The sequence below is a fragment of the Petaurus breviceps genome, unplaced genomic scaffold, assembly GCF_028583685.1.
Source record: "Petaurus breviceps papuanus isolate PSGF00001 unplaced genomic scaffold, PetGlider_PUasm1.0 91133, whole genome shotgun sequence".
In the NCBI taxonomy this organism is placed as follows: Eukaryota; Metazoa; Chordata; class Mammalia; order Diprotodontia; family Petauridae; genus Petaurus; species Petaurus breviceps.
The window spans coordinates 98,941,987-98,956,012 of record NW_027187419.1 but is presented as its reverse complement, the minus strand read 5'-3'; the positions used below and the strand labels follow the sequence as shown (position 1 = coordinate 98,956,012).

The 14,026-nt window shown below is 37.9% G+C and overlaps 1 protein-coding gene across 1 annotated transcript in view; it reads right to left on the bottom strand.

The window, feature by feature from the left end:
- LOC138155351 (myosin-IIIb-like) overlaps positions 1-14,026 on the bottom strand; it is a 272,057-nt gene that overhangs the window by 39,131 nt on the left and 218,900 nt on the right. The window contains exon 8 of the mRNA XM_069080560.1: positions 9,885-10,043. Coding sequence (XP_068936661.1) covers positions 9,885-10,043 — 159 coding nt within the window. The remainder of the gene's footprint in view (positions 1-9,884; positions 10,044-14,026) is intronic.

Here is a 14,026-nt window from a genome sequence, read left to right as displayed (position 1 = left end):
AGAAGGAAACACAATCAGGATAACATAGGACCTGGCAGCTTCTATATTGAGGGATCGAAGGGCTTAAAATATATTCTGAAGGTCCAAGGAGCTGGGATTAAAACCAAGAATCACCTACCCAGAAAAACTGAATGTAATGTTTCAGAGGAAAATATGGTCATTTAATGAAATAGAGGACTTTCAAGCATTCTTTATGAAAAAGCAAGAGTTGAATAGAAAATTTGACATTCAGATACAAGAAGCAAGAGAAGCATGAGAAGGTAAAGAGGGAAAAGAAATTATAAGGAACTTACCAAAGTTGAATGATTTACATCTGTAAATGAAAAAGTGATAAGTGTAACTGATGAAACTTTTCTCAGTATGAGAATAGTTGAAGGGAATAGAAATGTTTATATATATATATATATATATATATATATATATACATACATACACACATAGATATATCTATACAGGAGGGTATATGGGCGTATGAATACATATGTGAGTGTGTGTATATATGTGTACAGGTATACATAGAAAGAGGGCACAGTACCAATTGAATAAGAAGGGATGATACTTAAAAGGTGAAATTGAGAGGTGAGAGAGGAATATAAGGAGAGGAGATGGGGAGAGACAGAATGGGATAAATTATCTCATATAGAAGAGGTAAGGGAAAACTGTTACAATGGAGGGGAAGAACAGGAAGGCAAAAGGGAATGGGTCAACCTTACTCTCATTGAATTTGGCTTAGGGAGGGAATGACATACACACTAAATAGGGTATCTCACCCTACAGGAGAGTAGGGGGGAAGAGGATGAGAGGGGGGATGATGGAGGGGAGGGCAGGTTGGGGGGAGGGAAGTTAGAAGCACCCACTTTTGAAAAGGGACGGGATCAAAGTAGAGAATAGAACAAGTGGGAGGCAGGATAGGATGGAGGGAAATATAGTCAGTCTTTCACAATATATCCACTATAGAAATATTTTGCATAGTTACACATGTACAACCTATATTGTATTGCCTATCTTCCCAGTAAGGGTGGGTGACAAGGAAGGAAGGGGAAGAATCTGGAATTCAAAGTTTTAAAATCAAATGTTTAATTTTATATATATAATTATTTTTTTACAGGCAACTGGGAAATAAGATATACAGGCACTGGGCTATAGAGATTCATCTTGCCCTACTGGAAAGTCGGAGGGGGGATGGGAGGGGATATAGGAGAGAGCAGATTGGGGGAGGATGTGTACAGTGGCATCACTGTTTTGGGGTGGTAAGTAGGGGAAAGATGGGGAGAAAATTTGTAACTCAAAATCTTGTGGAAATGAATGATGTAAACTAAAAATAAACATAAAATTTAATTTAAGAAAATAAAGAGAAGAATTTTTTAAAAAGTTAGCTTTTTCAAACCCATGTGGATTCAATGCTTTCTCCCTGTGCTTAGCATTTTTAGTACCAAAAATAGTAAAAACTCACAATGTGTATAGTCCTTCCCAGATTGCAAAAAAAGAAACCCACCTACCTCACAATAGTCTCATGAGATAGGTATGACAAGTATTAGTGTTCCCATTCAACAGATTAGGAAACTGAAGCTGTAAGATGTTAAGTGACTTGGCCAAGATCACACAGCTAGTAAATGTCTAAAATGGTGATTCAAACCCAGAGCTGGCATTTTATCTATCACATAGTGCTGCTTCTACTGTCAACATGAAGGGTTGTCTCTCGTGACAACCATCTATTTTCAGTCAGAAGCAATAAATCAGCCTAGTTCCTTATAGAACCATTCTTTTCATTTTGTTTAATCAATCAGTAAGAATTTATTAAGTACTTATTATGTGTCAGGCACTGTGCTAAATGCTGAGGATATAAAGAACAGACAAGTCCTGCCCTCAAGGAGCTTATATTCTAATAGAGAAGACAAGTACATAGATTGGTATATACAAGGTAGAATCAAAGATATAGAGTTGAATGCCCAAAGTTCTATAAAATCTTGTATACCCTTTGACCTCTCTATACCACTACTAGGTCTATATCTCAAACAAAAGAGATTTTTAAAAAGGGGAAAGGATTTATATGAATAAAAATATTTATAGCAGCTCTTTTCTGGGGGCAAAGAATTAGAAATTAAGGGGATGCCCATCAATTGGGGAATGGCTACACAGGTTGTGGTATGTAATTATGATGGAATACTACTCTATCATCACAAATTATTAGCAGTATTCTCTCAGAAAAAACCTGGAAAGACTTGCATGGGCTGATACAAAGTGAAATGTACTGTGTACAAAGTAACAGCAATATTGTAAGATGATCAGCTGTGAATGACTTCACTATTCTCAGCAATACTGTGGTCCAAGACAACTAACTCTAAAGGACTTATGATGAAAAATGCTGTCCATCCCCAGAGACAGAAATGATGGCGTCTGAATACAAATTGAAGCATACTCTTTTTTTAACTTTATTTTTCTTGATTTTTTTGTCTATGTTTTCTTTTACAACATGACTGTTATGGGAATATTTTGCATGACTATACATGTATAACCTATATGGAATTGCTTGTTTTCTCAGTTAGGGATTGGGGTGGGGAGAGACAAAGGGAGAGAATTTGGAACTCGAAGTTTTAAAAGCAAATGTTAAAAATTGTTTTTACATGTAACTGGGGAAAAATAAAATACTGAATAAATGGGGGAAAATAAACATAGGCGAAGAAGTGAAAAAAAATAGAGTTGGAAGATACCTCAGAGGTCATCTAGTGTATGTCTCTCTCATTTTACAGATGATAAACTGAGGCCTAAGGTAATCAAGAGATTTGCTTACAATCACACAAGTAATAAATAATCAAGCCAGGATTTGAAGCCAAGTCCTATGATTTCTTCTCTCTCCAAATATAGTATTCTTTACACTGTTCTACCTTCCCTCTCCTTAGAGGGGAAGGTTCTGGCAGGTGAGGGAACAAGGACAGGTCTCCTACAGGAGGCAGAGATTACAGGGATAGGACTAAGATGTCAAAACAGGAACTGTAGTTTCTGTTGTTGTTTTTGATCTTTTAGGAGGGTGAATGGCAGGGCAATTGGGGTTAAGTGACTTGCCCAAGGTCATACAGCTAGTAAGTGTTAAGTGTCTGAAGCTGAATTTGAACTCAGGTCCTCCTGACCCAAAGGGCCAGTGCTCTATTCACTGCACCACCTAGCTGCCCCAACCTGTAGTTCTTAAATAAACAATATGTATAGATTTTAAATAAGCACAGTTTATTAAAAAAAAAAAGAAAATGTAGACCACTAATTGCTCTGAAAATAAAGGTAGATTCTTTTTTGTGTGAGCTACATATTTGTTCACTATAGTGAAGAAATTTTCATCCTGTTTTACAATGACCCTTCCAAGAAACAATGGTCATATTGCCTGAGTTATCACTCAGAACCTAGAACTCCATCAATCCACAGCTATGTGTGTGTGTGTGTGTGTGTGTGTGTGTGTGTGTGTATTTGGGGGATAGGAACTAGACCTGGAATTTCATTGTATAAGGAACTCTGGATGAAGATACCTCCTCTATCAATGAAAGTCAGCACTTTCTCTGTAACTCAAAGTCTTTGAGAGAAATCAGTTGCCCAGGGCCATATAACTAATAAGTAGCAGAAGCAGAGTTTGAACACCTGGTGTCTAGACCTACTCTCTATTGACTATACTACTGTAAAGTAATAAATGCACACACACATTTTTATACACATACATAGATATATTTACCATTTTTTCTTAACTTCATGGATATTCTGAGAAGAAATTAGCCCATGCATGTAAGATTCATTTATGTATAACTCACAAAAAATTATTTTGCATTCAAAATTCATGAAATTCTTTATTATTTGCTTTCTTTGGGGGGGGCAAGACATAATAATCTATCAAAAGTAAATGGATACATAGTTCTAAAACTGGATCTAAACTCAGAAACTGCATAGTTCAAAAGCATTTCTGAACTTTTAAATCATCTGCTATCCTCAAACTCAAAACTATAATTGGTTAACCTTTTGGGCTAAGCCATTCCACATTGGGCTCTTATCTCTTTCAAAGAAGAAGCATTAGGAAACTCAAGGCCATCTGTTGTGAGGAACATAACAAATGCCAAGCCAACCACAACACTCTTCCATATGCTAGGCCTTGAGAGTTTATTTCAAGAACATCTCAGCATTATCAATGACATTTGATTTACCAGGTTCATTGAGGAAAATGTGTTTATCCAGAGCAGCTGGAAGTGCCAGATATACACTGACATTCTATGAATTTGAATGTATTTATCATTAAATTTGTGCTGGGGGATATGTAATTCAGTATCATTCAAGGTTCTCCATCTTCACCAAACAAAATTTGATCATAAATTCTATTTCCCCTATGATCTGGAAGCAGCAGATTGAGTCAGAGACTCAGTAGGTGTCTATCAGTCAATGATATTAAGTATACGATCAATTTCTTTCTAAACATTGACTTTTTTCTTTAGAGTGGTACACTGGGCTATATGTGGAAAGATAATGAGTAAAAATCAAGATAGATATACATATATATGTCTACATACACATATGCATGTGCATACACACACACACATCCCCATCTGGTTGAAGTTAGAATTCTGAACATTGACCTTTCCAAGCTTACATCCAACAGAGATGAAAGGACTATGGGCATTTGTGTACCCAAAGATACGTTTGTAAGGTGGTTTCTATGGGGCATGTCAGGTCCTAGAAAAAGCATCTACATACAATTAAATTTTATTTCAATTCAATTAGCATTTATTAAGCAATTACTATGTGTCAAGCCCTATGTCAGGCGCAAGAGATATGGAGACAAAAGCAAAATGGTCTTTGACCTCAAGGACCTCATATTCTACTGAGGAAAGATAAATAACATAGGCATACATACATGCATACATGCATTTATATATACACAAAATACAAAACTGTCCCTACTCCTCAAACTCAATTTTCAACCTCTTGCATGTTGACTTCCCATCCCCACCACTCTACTGAAGATGTTCTCTCCAAGATTACCAATGATCTCTCGATTGCTAAAGCTGATGACATCTTCTCAAGGATCATCCTTCTTGAGCTCTCTGCAGCATTTGACACTGGTAGCTGGTTCTCCTCCCAGGTCCTTTCTTTTTCATAGGTTGTGATGACCTTGTCATCTCCTACTTTTTCTCCTGCTTGTCTGAATTCCTTTTCATTATTCTTTGCTCATTTGTCATCTAGTTCTTGCCCTCAAACTAGGGGTGCCCCAGAGCACTCTATCGTGGGCTCTCTTTTCTTCTTTCACCATATTCTATTTCTTGGTGGCTTCATCAGATGCCATGGGTTCAATTGTCACCTGGGCCCCTATGTAAATGACTATATATCTACCCCAGTCTCTAGTCCTTTAACTGCTCTCCAGATAGTTCCAAGTGGACATCCCATAGGCACCTAAAACTCAACACGTCTGAAAAGGAACTCATTACCTTCCATACTAAATTTTTCCTTCCTACAAACTTCTTTTCCCTCTTCCACACCAAACACATTCAATTAGTTTCCAAGTTATTGATTCTACCTACACAGTGTATTTTGCAACTTTATCTCCTGTCAATTCATACAGCCATCACCCTAGTTCATGTTTTCATCATCCCTCTTCTATGCTATATCAACAGCTTTCTATTAAGACTTTTGACATCTAGTTTGTCTATGCTGCTGGCAAAATAATCTTCCTAAAGCATGAAATCTGACCACATCACTCCTCTGTTCAAGGACCCTTGGGATCCTAAGGCCTCTAGGATAACCCTTCACAGTCTCAACCCAGCTTTCCTTTCCAGGTTCACTTTGCAATATTCCTCCTTTACATACTATGTGTGCTATACCTGGAACGTAGCACCTCATCTCCTACCATAATATCCTCATAGAATGCACTCCTTCCTCACCTTTGCATCTTAAGAGTCCTTAAGTTCCTTCAAGGTACAGCACAGGTACCATCTCCTATAGTAACACTTTCCTGATACCTCTCTCCTAGTTGGCACCTCTCTCCATCTTAAAGGTATTACTATTGCATTTATCTTTTTACAAGTAGTGTCTTTTCCATAAAGTGAAAACTCTTCAAGAGCAAGTATTTTATCTTCATTTTGTCTATATAACCCTGGTGCTTAACATGTTGCCTTGTGTTTAGCAGGTGCTTAATAAATACTTTTTGTGTTGGATTGGGAGTGGGGGTAATTAGTAATTTTCTAGGTATTATTCCAGTAATCTTCTTACTTACCAGTGTCTAATTAAAAATAAAGGAGAAATTAGAGTGATTTTTCAGCTCTTGAACAGCTAGAATATAGACTTTTGGAACAGAGACACCCAATTCCCTTCTAAGAAGGTTGAAAGGACACCTGGGCTAGGATGAGATGATCATACTATTAGACTGGATATTTACTTGATTTGAACAGATTCAGATTAGATAGCTAAACAAGAAATAACAAAATCTCCCTAGTGTCCTGAGCTCTAAATTATGGACTTGAAGTGTCTGGTAGAGTCTCAAAGTTCTCTTTTTTGGGGGAGGGAGGGATACTTGATACAAAAAGAGAGAGTTGTTATCATCTAACTCTTTGTGATCTCTTAGTAAAGATACTAGAGTGGTTTGCCACTTCTTCTCCAGCTCATTTTACAGATGCGGAAACTCAGGTAAAGAGGGTCAAGTGACTGGTCCAGGGTCATTTTGTGCAAAAAGAGGTAACTACTGGCTTTTTTAGGAGGAGTTCCTACTTCCTTCTGCAAAAAAAAAAAATGGCTGTGAATGGTGGTAGGTAACTCAAGACAACATGGAAATGTCACTAGATCAGAATATACATTTGAACCATATGTATATAACCAAGCAATGATCTAGGACTCATGACCAGCAGTTCAGTCAGAAGTTTGGTGGGTTTTTTTTTTGGGGGGGGGTTGGTTGGTATATGTGTGTGTGTGTGTGTGTGTGTGTAAATAAATTTCCTTTAGGTATATTACAGCCAATATCCCTGCAAAAGAATGTAAACCTGGGAGTTAGGAAACCTGGGCACCAAACCCATCTCTGCCACTGGTTTACTGTGTGACCTTGGACAAATCTCTCCACTTCTCTTAGTTTCAGTTTTCTCATCTGCAAAATGAGGGAGTTCATAGATTTGGATGTAGAAGGGACCACAAACACTGTCTAGTCCATTTTACAGATGAGCAAACTGAGGCCCAAGAGAGCAAATGACTTGCCCAAAATCACATGAGTGATGACAGAGGCAAGATTTAAGCCCAGATCCTCTGACTCCAAAGTCAGTGCTCTTTCCAGTGTCCCACATTGTTCTATACTCACTAGGGTCCCTTCTAGCATTTTTTATGAGTTTAAAGGTCTAGTGGGGCTATTCAATACACAGAGGCTACCAGGTCTTTGGGTGAGAATATTGAAAGATAAATTTAACCCTTCATGCCATAGGATTGTTACATTTTGTAATAATAATTTTTGAAACATTGTCACTCTGGGCTAGTAAATAATATTGGACATTCAAATAAAATTCTAGAAATATATGATGAAAGCAAGCGCCAAAATCTGTAATATCAATACCAACAGGTAGAAACTGTCACTGGGTTCTAATCTCTTTTACTTACTCCTTAGAAAGGTAACTTTGGGCAAATCATTTAATCATGCCAAGATTCTATTTTCTAATCCAATAAAATGGGTCTAACAACACCAGCTCTGACCATTTCAAAGGGTGTGTGTGTGTGTGTGTGTGCGCACGCGCGCATGCATGCAAGTGTGCACGCGTGCGTCTGTGTGAGAGTGAGAGACAGAGAAAGTAAGAGAGGGAATTTAATGAGATCATGTACATAATAGCATTTTGAAAACTACTGTCTGTTGTACACTTTAAATGTCATAGGTAGTGGACAGAACATTGGACATGGAATCTTGCATTAAAATCCTGCCTCTGACACTATTTCCTCAGTTGTAAAATAAGTCTAACAGTACTTAGCAGACATTAGAGTTGTAAGATGATGCATGTAAAGTACTTTAAAAACCTTGAAGCATTTATATAAATGCCAGCTACTAGTATTACAAATCATCTTGGGAGACAGCATGATGATAGGGAGCTGGGTCCATAGCCAGGAAGAACTGAGTTCAAGTCCTGGTCTGATACATTCCTGCTGTGTAAACTTGGGCAAATTATCTAATTTCTCATTGCTCTGGAAACAACTCTCTTAGGCAGTGTATAAGGTACAGAGAAGGTGTCAACATCTATTGGTATAAAGATTTTCTTTTTCCAGGACGTCCTTGCATCACTGAAATACAGGTATAGTCCCTATCCCTATCCCTATAATTAATATGAACAAAGATCTCTCTGTCCAAAGAAAGTTGGACTTTCTAAGTGGGATCAAAGATTCCTGAGTCAATGGGTAAAAACTTCCTTTTCTCTGTAAGAGGAAAGAAAAGAAAATAAGAAACACTCAGGATTTGGGAAAGTGGCTACAAGAATTACAGTAGGAATTAGAAGCATTGAGGGAGAGTGTGAAGAGATTTTCTCAGGTAATGAAGCCAAGCTGGCAGCTATTTTTGTAGAGATAATAAAGAAAAAGCCTGTATCTGAGGAGACAGCTGTCAGGCATGAGAGGGAAAGGGACAAATATACAGGGGTTGAATGACCTTGTCAAGGAAGTCTGGGAAATCTTCTCTGCCACCTTTCAAAACATAACATAGAAAGGAGGAGATTAACTAGTCTTGGATCATTTAAAAGTAGTTTTCTAGGCAATACAAGGAAACCAAAATGGGGGGAAAGGGAAGAAATGAAGCCAAATGGGACTTATTTGGTATTCTTAGGACACTAAACCAGTAGAAATTCTCTAGAAGAATGAACATTGAAAGTTAGAGAATGGAGAGGGAAGGGAAAGACAAGAAAGGGTCAAAAATTGGGGACTGCCAAAATGGTACAAGACAGGAAGTTGCTACTATTGCTGCAAGAAAAGAGAAATCAGCAGAATGTATTCACATTGGAACTATATAACTCCCTGGCTTAGCATTCCTAGTCTCACATATGAACACATGGAGTTTTCTGCTTATAATCAGGAAAGTTCTTACAGAAAAAGCATATATTTCCATGACTCATGAATCATGACATTTAATTTTCTTAATCAACATTATTTCAAGTGTTGTTTTAATAAAAATGGACTGAAGCTTATCTGCGTCCAAGCAAATTGTATCACCAAGTTGAGGAAGGCATCCTCATTTGCATTTAAATTCACTTTTTAAAAAAGAGAAATTCTGCCACCTCCTGGACAGAAACCAGAGAACCATTTCTTAGCAACACTAAGCCATCTTGAATGAAATGAACATTCATTTTAAACTTTATCTTAAAAAAAAAAAAAGAGGAAGAAATTTGGTTTAAAATATTTGAAGAACAGGAACAAGGAATATCTGACTTATCAAAAATATTAAATTGGCTCTTGGGCATGTTTAATTAAGCAGAAAACAACCTTTGACTACAGAAAAAAGCCTTCCTTTCAGTTTTTAATCTTTCCCAAATTATTTCTCCATGTACATTCATATCTATAATCCAGCACTCATCCAAAGAAAGATTTTCACATGAACTACCAATTACTTATTTCCTATAATTGCATTTATTGGCAATACTTCTATGTATTGAATGTAAAAATAGAGTTAAGTGGCCACCAGAACAAGATGAGATCTCAGTTCTGATTGAATGAAACTAGATGTAAAAGCACAAATGGAAAGCACTGTATTCAATCCTAGGGCTTGGAACACTTAACTCAATGTAAATAAAGCCCTTGAAAATCCAGAGATATAATAATTAGCAGTCACAATGGCTAGCAAATGAAGACATTTGAAAGGACATTTTAGGAATGATCAAAGAAAAGCTGTAGGAAGATGTAGGGCACATTACCTGGATTTGACAACAGAGCCTAGATGTGGTTTCTGGTCTTGAAGTAGCTTAGCCAACTGTTTCTGCAGAGCCAAATCCTTACCATGGGCTTCTTTAATAAATGGGTGCTCTAGGAGATGTGTGACGGATGGGCGCTTTTCAAAATCCTTAATAAGACACCTGGTTAAAAAACAATAACAACAAAGAACAATTTTAGCTATCTAGTTGTGTGTGCTTAAACCAAGTGTCTGAAAGAAAATCCTATTTCCTTACTAAAATATTTTACTCCGTAGCATTTTTTAAATTAATATCCAACACAGGCAACATTTAATTTATTATCTGGGTTCCTTTTTAAAAAATAGCACAAATACCATTTTAACTTTAAAAAATACAGTATGTTGAGAGTTAAACATTATTTTCAACTATTCAAAATATTCTGAACAGAAGACATAGAGAATTTTTTTTATTACTGAATTGAAATTCCTTCATATGAATGTTTTCAGTTAGAATCTACTAGATCAGTCTAGATTTCAGCCACAAAGAGAATGGGGTGCTGGCCCTCAGGGGAAAGCCAAAATATAGAAAGAAGGTCTCCTTACTTGATCTTGGGAAAATGCATTTAGGAGTCTTCCAGCAAAGAAACAAATCATCACAGGGCAAAATTCACCCCTTGATTTCTAATGGGCTTCTGAGGGAAGCCGATAAACCTGAGCTCTGAAAAATGACTGTCTGCAGTATAACTCAGGTAAATTGGAATGAAATAATCCAAACAGGGGAGGAGGGGGGAAACCCCACCTTTTCAAACCAGTGTAGCATCTAAGCTCCTCCTGTGGCTAATTAGTCTAACCACCTTTGTGTTTCACACTCAATAGCTTTTTAAAGAAGACAATGACTTAAAATTGCACGCTTCATGCCCTGTGCTATTAAAGATGATTTTGACACGAGGAAATTTCTAGTGAGACCGACTCTGATGAATATCCTCTCTAATTACTATGGCATTTCCACACTGAATAGTATGAAGCAGTTGCAACATATGTGCTTTTTAAACACTTCAAGATTTAAACACAGTGGGCTTTGGGGTAAATAGTAGGTGCTAAACTGCAATAAAAATTGCTCTAAGCTGTCTGACAAAATCTAAAACAAAATATATTGGAGGTTATGAAATTCATTGACAAATTATTAAACATCTTGCCTCACCCTGAAGATTTTTTTTAAGAACATTTAAGTACAGTCCCTACATTAATCCTTTACCAGTAAGCTTACAAAAGGCCTTTTGCCACATTCACCAGAACTGAAAGATACTCTGTAAATTTCTCTGCTGGTCAGTTCTACAATTGATCAAGGGAAGATGAGTTTTGTGGGTTTTTTCCCCTCCTCCCTATCCGTTAAAATAGCTTTCAGCTAGGAAAACTAACAGAATCTAGATTATCTCTATTCTGCTGACTGTGGGGCTATAAATGCCACCCCTGGCCCTTACTGAGAAAGAAATCAATCATTTGACTTTTACAAGTGGGGGGGAGGAAAGTGTTGAGGAAGAGGCGACCTTTTTCAGAGAGCACGCGCGTGTGTGTGTGTGTGTGTGGTTGCTTAATTTTTTTTTTCAATTTAAATTTCTTCCTAATTCTTTGCAGGTCTGGTCTGCCCACTATATTTATGCTCTGCACAAGGCTTCAAGGAACCATTATTTCATCAGTGTGGTTATATGGATTACAATCCCTATGGTCAAGCTTCTCAGAACTTAAATGGGCTGGTCATTGAATGCCAGAGCTGTGGCCCAGTCTGTTATTGGGCTCATTCTCAAAGACTTTCCAGACTGGGAAGGTCTGCCAGAGATTGTATCTTCCTTAATCTTGGTGCCCTCCCTCTAATGTTCCCTCCAATTTTTTCTGTCTATACCTTGTTTGTACATAGTTTTTACATGTTGTCTCTCACATTAAACAGTGAACTCCTTGAGAGCAGGAACTGTTTTTTGCTTTTCTTTGTGCTTAGCACAGTGCCTGACACATAGTAAGTACTTAATAAACCTTGTTGACTTGATTTAACTTGTGTTTTCCTGGTGGGAAAAAGCCCCGGGGAACTTAGGGTTACCTCTGCCCACAGGAGGAAGATTTTAATGGAGGCTTATGAAAATGAGAGGAAAAAATTTAAGCATATTTTTCCTACCTGGAAAAGTTCAGGTTGGAGTCTGGACCAGTGATTTCATTAGTATATTTGGGTGAGGTAACCCTCTCTACAAACTCAGGTCTGTTCCTTCTTTGCAATTTATAGTCTTAGAAAGCTGCCTAGAGCACTAAGGGGTTAAGTGACTTGGCCAGGGTCACATTACCTGTTAAATGTCAGATGCAGGATTTAAACTCATGTCTTCCTGGCCCTGTGGCCAGTTTTCTAGTTACATAAAGTATTGAAGTCCAAGTTTCCATGAAAGACAGAGGATCACTAGAAGTTGAGGGAAATCAGGAAAGGCTTCTTGTAGAAGATAGTGTCTGAATGTATCTTAAAGAAAGAGGGAGGACTTCACGGGGCGAAGATAAGGCAGAATGAATTGCCAGCACGGTGAATGGCCTGTACAAAGGCAAAAGGATGGAATTCGGAGAGTCCTATGAGTGAGGACCAGAGAGAGGAGCAGTTTGGCTAGAGGCTGGCGGCTTTAGTTTCCACTGCTCCAACAAAGCCTTTGTCTCCAAGTACATTAAGATAAGGCTTCTGGCCACTATGTCTGCCTCATGGTTTCTAGCTGAGTCTGAGGATGGGAGAAAAGACAACTTCAATCACAGTGCACAAAGGAGGAAACAAAAAGAAGCATCCCTCTAACCCTCTCTTCTGTGTCTGTGCCAGGTTGCTGTCTTACAGGTGAGACTACCATGTGACAAAGGCTATTTCATTCTTCAGTAACTAATCCTCCTTGGATAGAGTAGAACATGGGCTAATCTCCTCCTGAATTCCATTCTTAGGGCATTTTGGTACAGTTCCAGGATGCAAACAAAAGTGTTATATCTTGTTTTAGATTTTTAAAAAATCTCATGGAAAAGCAATGCCGCTACTATCATTTTTCAAGAGGAAGCCATTTCTCCACACCCTCTCCCCCCGCAAAACAAACAAACAGTCCTAGAAATAGGAAAGAGGACTTGCAGATGAATAGAGAATCATGGACCTAGAAGTATTAGGGACCTCAGAGACCATCGAGTCCAACGATTTCATTTTACAGATGAGAAAACTGAGGTTCAGGGAGATCACCTTGCCCAAGTTCATAGAGGCAGTAAGGATCAGAAGCAAGATTTGAACCCAGGTCCTCTAATTCAAGGGCTAGAACTATTTCCATTTTGCCATACTGTCTTCTTTCCTCTCACGGGGGGAGGGGGAGAAAAGCCAGAGAGAAGTACATCAACTGAGGGCCACTTAAAGATATAGGAAAGGAAGAAAACTGACAAAACCTCTTCCTGCCTTTATGCATAGGGACCACAACCAAGAAGTTTAGTTTAGTTTTACCAGGTTTGTATGTAAACAAAACTCTGCTCATGAGAATAAACATGACAATATGATAACCAGTATTTATGTAGTGCTTTAAGGTTTGCAGAGGGTTTTTTAAAATATCATTTCATGTTTTTCTCATAAAAATCCTAGAAGGTAGGTTATATTTTTATCCTCATTTTACAGATGAGCAGACAAAAGTAAGGTGACTTGTCCAGGGCCACTCAGCTGGTAAGTGTTTGAAGTGAAATTTGACCTCAGGTCTTACTGACTCTAGGCCCAGCAGTCTGCTCACTGTACCACCTAGCGACCATTGTGGTAAAAGACTGGCTCACTGTGAGAGATCTGTACCTCTGGAGTTATGAAGTAAGAGATAAATGTCTAAAAGTTACAAAATAGAATTGTCATGTCTACATCCAGTGGTGCTGAAGGTTTGTTTCCTGAAGGCTATAAAGATGTCAAGCCTTCAGACTCTGGCTAAGAAATCTGAATACTCTTGTAAGAGAACATAGCCATGTAGAAACAGGAGGTGGGCTGAAGGCAATCTATCATTCTTCTGATACTTTTAATATTTGTTGTTGTTGTTCAGTCACATCTGACTCTCTGTGACCTTATTTGGAGTTTTCTTGGCAAAGATACCGGAATGGTTTGCCACTTCCTTCTACAGCTCATTTTATAGATGAGGAAACTGAAGC